This window comes from Ips typographus, linkage group LG13, assembly GCF_016097725.1.
Source record: "Ips typographus isolate SLU linkage group LG13, UJ_Ityp_2.0, whole genome shotgun sequence".
Lineage (NCBI taxonomy): Eukaryota > Metazoa > Arthropoda > Insecta > Coleoptera > Curculionidae > Ips > Ips typographus.
The window spans coordinates 495,521-501,081 of NC_138434.1; the positions used below are offsets into that span (position 1 = coordinate 495,521).

The following is a 5,561-nucleotide window of genomic DNA, read 5'->3' on the forward strand; positions in this document are numbered from 1 at the left end:
ACATTTTTAGACACCCGCTGATTTCACCCTAATTTACTCCCTTACTTGACAAGATACGTCAAAATGTCATAGAAAACAAAAGATAGCGCAGATTACAAGCTTTCCAAAAATATCCCCACATGAGTTGATTGGTCATACCGTTTGGCCGCTAGAGGGCGTCAAAGTTGCTTCACCATAAAATCGAACATATTTAGACACCCGCTGCTTTCACCCTAATTTACTCCCTTACTTGACAAGATACGTCAAAATGTCATAGAAAACAAAAGATAGTGCAGATAACAAGCTTTCCAAAAATATCCCCACTTGAGTTGATTGGTCATACCGTTTGGCCGCTAGAGGGCGTCAAAGTTGCTTCACCATGAAATCGCACATTTTTAGACACACGCTGCTTTCACCCTAATTTACTCCCTTACTTGACAAGATACGTCAAAATGTCATAGAAAACAAAAGATAGTGCAGATTACAAGCTTTCCAAAAATGTCCCCACATGAGTTGATTGGGTATACCGTTTGGCCGCTAGAGGGCGTCAAAGTTGCTTCACCATAAAGTCGCACATTTTTAGACACACGCTGCTTTCACCCTAATTTACTCCCTTACTTGACAAGATACGTCAAAATGTCATAGAAAACAAAAGATAGTGCAGATAACAAGCTTTCCAAAAATATCCCCACATGAGTTGATTGGTCATACCGTTTGGCCGCTAGAGGGCGTCAAAGTTGCTTCACCATGAAATCGCACATTTTTAGACACCCGCTGCTTTGACCCTAATTTACTCTCTTACTTGACAAGATACGTCAAAATGTCATAGAAAACAAAAGATAGAGCAGAAGTTGAAATAAAATTCCCACCTAAATTTGCAATATATTCCAACTTCACAAATACAAAAATAAAAAAAGATGCATTACCCTACACTATTTTGTGTTGTCCTCTCATTTTGGTGAAAAAAATTCTTAAAACTAAGCAATACTTTCTGGATCCCACGCGTACTTGTTGGGATTAAAATTATTCAACACCTCCATGTCACTTTGCGGTATTTCAAAGTCTAAATCGATATCTTCTTCGATTCGAGCCCTGGATCGCGCTTTGGGAATAATGGCAATGTTTTGTTGTAGCGCCCATTTCAATAGCACTTGGGCGGGGGTTTTGCCCAGTTTTTTTGCGATACTTTCCACCCGGTGATCGCTCAGCAAATCCGGATTTCCCGTACCCCCTAAAGACGAATAAGCTTGCAGTAATATTCCTTCTTTAAGACAGAATTGCAGCAAATCTTCTGGATGATAGTGCGGATGCCACTCGACCTGTAATTTAACGATTCTTCAACTGAATTGATTAGTTTAAATGGAACTTACTTGGTTCACGGCTGGTTTGATGCCGTGATCATTTGCCAGCAACTCTTTCAGGTGTCTCACTAAATAATTGGAGACTCCAATGTTTTTTGCTAGCCCATTTCGAACTCCTTTGGTCATCTGCTTCCAACTTTCGTCTCTTAATCGGGAATTGTTCGAATTTGAAGCGTTCAAACCGTGAACACCTGGCCAGTGGATTAAGTACAAATCCACGTAATCACAGTCCAATTTACGTACTGATTCCTTTAAAGATTCAAAGGCGCCTTCACCTTGATCATCAGGAGCTAAACGCAATTTTGTTACTTATTACTGTACTAGTTCAGTAAAATCCACTTACACAACTTTGTGGTGATCCAAATATCTTTTCTTGTTAAACTGTACTTGGGGAGTAATTGTTTTAGGGCTTTGCCAATGTCCTCCTCATTTCTGTACACTTTTGCGGTATCTAAGAAAAATGCTGTTACCTAAAAAGTGATTTCCTACCAAACCAGAGTAATTACCAATCAAACGATATCCAGCAGCTAAAGCATAATCCAGAACATCGTGAATTAACTGGGTTCCTCTTATTTGGTAGGTGCCAACTGCAAAAAAAAAAACGGACTTTTAGACACTCCCTTTTAAGTCACTCCTTTAGGATAGTGAGGTTAATTATTAAAACCAACCAAAACCTTTTTAAAGTAAAGACAGTTAATACTCACAACCAACCATAGGCATTAAATCGCCACTGTGCAATTGAAACTTCATTTCTTGGGGAGGAACCTTCTCCCCCATAGCGGTACCAAACAAAAGGCCGGACGTCACCAAAACAAAGAAAAGGGAGCGGGTCATTGTACGGTCGTGGGGTTTTAACGGGAATCGTTAAAGAGCCTCACTTGTAATGATTTTTGCGATTCTTCTGCTTTTATATTCTTCGATACAAGGCCAACGAGTTTTTTTTAAGTAATTTAATCTCACGTTTGTAATTTGCATATTATACAAACAATGACCTATGTTTTGTGATATCAAAATATACTCATAGTGCGCACTGTACAATTTAATGAGTAAGGAGTATTAAAGATGCATGCAATTAGAACGGGCTTTAAAACCATAATTTACCTACTTCATTTCTTGCAAAATTTGTTGATTTGTCATTGCACCTGATGGGTAATTCCAGAATGCGGTTTGTAAATACACTATATTTATAATAAATTAACGTGAATCTTCTTAATTATAGCATAATAAGGCACCCGTTGCCAAGACTGTTACCATCAATCATTAAAACGTTAGATGTACGTTTACATTACATGACCTTTCCATCTTCTCTATATTAAATTCACAGGTTACTGGTTGAGCAGAATTGGCAACGCTGCATTTGAAAATCAATCACATGACTTTTTTGACAATGTCAAAACAGAAAATTTAGGTTAAGAAATAGTTTGTTTTTACTATGGAATGCGTTTATTACTAAATAATGACCCTACAAGAAAATTATGCTAAACTCCTTATCAAACAATATACAACCTTCCAAGGAGGGGACTGGTTAAGCAGGATTGGCAACGCTGCATTTGAAAATCAATCACATGGCCTCTTTGACAGTGTCAAAACAAAAAAGTTAGGTTAAGAAATAGTTTGTTATGCATTTACTACTAAATAATGACCCTACAAGAAAATATTGCTAAACTCTCCATCAAACAATACAACCTTCTTCCAAAGACTGGTAAACCTACTACAAACCAATGGACCGTTTTATCCACTATAGTAAAAGAGCACAACGCCAATTTGGAAGTGGTGGCTTTAGGAACGGGCTCGAAATGCGTAGGAAAATCGAAAATGTGCCCCTCAGGCACTGTCATTAACGACAGTCACGCCGAAGTAATGTGCAGAAGAGCATTTTTGAGGTACTTGTACCAGGAGCTGAGTCAAAGCAGGTCTGATTTGTTTTCTTGTGACACTTTAAAGTTTGAACTGAAACCAGAGGTAAAGTTTCACTTTTTTACTACTTGCGTACCTTGCGGGGACGCTGCAATATTCCCGACAGACAGTAAAGTAAGTGAAGGTGGTAGTGGAAATGCTGAAATTCCTACCAAAAGAATGAAATTCAATTGTCATACAGGAGCTAAGTGTTTGGATGCCTACGACAGGGTGGGATTAGTTAGAACTAAGCCTGGTATTTGGAAAAAACTTATTCAGAGACACTCAAGTATATACTAACTGTTTTAGGCAGAGGTGACCCAACAGCTTCAGTGTCGTGCAGTGATAAATTAGCGAAATGGACCCACTTGGGGGTACAAGGAGCTTTATTGATGCATTTTCTAAAACACCCTGTATACCTGTCATCATTTGTTATTTTAAGTGACACTCCGTTTTGCGCCGATTCTTTACAGAGGGCGCTGTACGGACGTCTGGGGGATGTTAGTTTAGTAAAACCCTACCAGAGACAACAGTTAACTATATTTACTGTTGGATTGAAACTGGAATTTATGAATAAAGAAGGGAAAGTGCCCTGCCCCTCTAGTATAGCCTGGTGGAGGGGAAATGTGTTTGTATTTTTGTTTGTTTGATCATTTTTCTGTAACAATAATAAGCATTTATAGGGAAGTTGTTGTAAATGGGCGCAAGCAAGGAGTGACTAAAAAAGACCAGACAAAAGGAAAGAACCTTCTAAAAATCAGCAAATTTGAACTTTTTAAAAGTTTTACTAAATTGAGAGACAAGTTAAATGATTGTTATGATAATTACACTTACAGGGAGGCCAAACTTTTAAGTAAAGACTATCAAGGTAATTGGGAAATTCTGAAAGGTAGTCTAGGAGTTTGGACTAGAAAAGACCCAGATTTACTCAATTTCAAATAAACCAGATACACAACGCAATTTGACTTTTATTTTTTTCAAATCTTACTGCTAAAAAATACAAAAGTCAAACATAAAACTGATTAAATACAAAATGTTACAACAAAATTATCCGAGTTTTATTTCTGTTTTACAAACTAAATAGTGAGCTAGTCACAAGAGAATTATAATAATTAGTTTAAATAATTTATTATGGGAGCGGAGAAATACATTAAACTACTGAAAACAATTCCTGATTTTTTAAACACAACTCAACAGTCATCTTCCCCTATTTCAAAATTAAAAACAAATTGATGTAAATCGGTCATTTTGCATATAAACTATAGTATTTTCGGATCAGATACCATCAACAGGGTCTGCTTCATCTGCTGAACTGACGTCGTCCCCAAACTCAATATCTTCATCCAAATCGTTCTCCACGAACGTGACGTATTCGCTAATTTTAACGGATTCGGGAAATTCGCCGTACGTTTTCAAGTTTCGTGCCTCATCGGGCGTATATTTCAAAATCACATCAGCTTTCGCATCTTGGTAGTCTCTCAATCCAATCAAAATTATATCACCTTGATTAATCCAAACCTAAAAAGCAATCCAAATGTCAAAACTCTACAAGTGACATATGTCACTTTGTGAATGTGATGTAATTTTTAACCAATCAGAACCTCCAGACACAATTACCCCAAATTTAACTTCTTTTTATTGTTTTTATATTAATAGTTTGGTCTATAACATTCAAATCATCACAGTGACTAGCTTTAAAACTAACCTTTTTTCGTAGTTTCCCTCTGATATGGCACAAACGTTTAATACCATCAAAACACATAGCTTCCAGCCTACCATTGCCTAACATTTTGGTAACTTGTGCATACTCTTGCCCATCTTCTTTGAAAATCAATTCACGTTTCTCCGTTTCATTCTCGTTCTTTCCTCTCCTACGATTCTTACCTCCTTTACCTAAAATTTACACACATTTTGAGCCCCAAAAAATACATAACCAAACAAAAATAAGGGTGTTTTTTTGGGGTGTGGTTGACCTTATAGCGTACTGGGACTGGTATAGAGTTTTTCTGGGTTTAATGGGTGGTTTTTTTTTGGTAAAATAGTCCCTGATGTTTTGTTAACATTGTGAAATATCAGGGTGCATGCACACAACATCCAAACTTTGGACAAATTCCAATTCGGGCTGCAAATAACTAATTACGTTACGTACCTTTATTTTTCGGCATTGTAGCTGATTTGTCTTTTAACTTTAATTTTCACTAGACCAAAGGATTTCTCCTCAAAATTTGCACAAGAAAATGGTCTGTCACAGACGGCAGGCAGGTAGAAGAAGGAGTTTGCCGTCAGGTGGCGCTTGAGTCGCCCTCTTCCGGCTCCTTGCTCGGC

General features: G+C 37.5%; 3 protein-coding genes across 4 annotated transcripts; 1 reads left to right on the forward strand and 2 right to left on the reverse strand.

Annotated features, from left to right (window-relative positions):
* Positions 1–849: 849 nt before the first annotated feature.
* Akr1B (Aldo-keto reductase 1B) lies at positions 850–2,284 on the reverse strand. The gene is made up of 5 exons (XM_081991363.1): positions 2,045–2,284; positions 1,847–1,927; positions 1,684–1,791; positions 1,350–1,630; positions 850–1,298 (listed from the first exon to the last, which is right to left on the reverse strand). Exons 1-5 carry the CDS (start codon positions 2,172–2,174, stop codon positions 957–959), a joined length of 942 nt encoding a protein of 313 aa, XP_081847489.1. The 5' UTR covers positions 2,175–2,284; the 3' UTR covers positions 850–956.
* A 457-nt stretch (positions 2,285–2,741) lies between these two features.
* On the forward strand, positions 2,742–4,196 carry Adat1 (Adenosine deaminase, tRNA-specific 1). Of its 2 annotated transcripts, none has more exons than XM_081991361.1 (3): positions 2,742–3,492; positions 3,546–3,868; positions 3,920–4,196. In XM_081991361.1, the coding sequence occupies exons 1-3, from the start codon at positions 2,979–2,981 to the stop codon at positions 3,956–3,958; spliced, it is 876 nt and encodes a 291-aa protein (XP_081847487.1). In that variant the 5' UTR covers positions 2,742–2,978; the 3' UTR covers positions 3,959–4,196. The 2 variants fall into 2 exon arrangements, with proteins under 2 accessions (XP_081847487.1, XP_081847486.1); XM_081991360.1 differs by having other exon boundaries at positions 2,747–3,492; positions 3,546–3,864.
* Positions 4,185–5,544, reverse strand: eIF1A (eukaryotic translation initiation factor 1A). The gene is made up of 3 exons (XM_081991372.1): positions 5,386–5,544; positions 4,942–5,129; positions 4,185–4,754 (listed from the first exon to the last, which is right to left on the reverse strand). The coding sequence occupies exons 1-3, from the start codon at positions 5,399–5,401 to the stop codon at positions 4,512–4,514; spliced, it is 447 nt and encodes a 148-aa protein (XP_081847498.1). The 5' UTR covers positions 5,402–5,544; the 3' UTR covers positions 4,185–4,511.
* Positions 5,545–5,561: the final 17 nt, after the last annotated feature.

Coding starts and splice junctions, on each gene's coding strand:
- Akr1B (XM_081991363.1), bottom strand. CDS start 2,174: ATGACCCGCTCCCTTTTCTTTGTTTTGGTGACGTCCGGCCTTTTGTTT. Junction 1,792..1,846: donor TGCTGGATATCGTTTGATTG/GTAATTACTCTG, acceptor CATTTTTCTTAG/ATACCGCAAAAGTGTACAGA. Junction 1,631..1,683: donor TTGGATCACCACAAAGTTGT/GTAAGTGGATTT, acceptor AATTGCGTTTAG/CTCCTGATGATCAAGGTGAA.
- Adat1 (XM_081991360.1), top strand. CDS start 2,979: ATGACCCTACAAGAAAATATTGCTAAACTCTCCATCAAACAATACAAC. Junction 3,493..3,545: donor ATTAGTTAGAACTAAGCCTG/GTATTTGGAAAA, acceptor TAACTGTTTTAG/GCAGAGGTGACCCAACAGCT. Junction 3,865..3,919: donor GCCTGGTGGAGGGGAAATGT/GTTTGTATTTTT, acceptor AAGCATTTATAG/GGAAGTTGTTGTAAATGGGC.
- eIF1A (XM_081991372.1), bottom strand. Junction 4,755..4,941: donor GAGGGAAACTACGAAAAAAG/GTTAGTTTTAAA, acceptor ATTGCTTTTTAG/GTTTGGATTAATCAAGGTGA.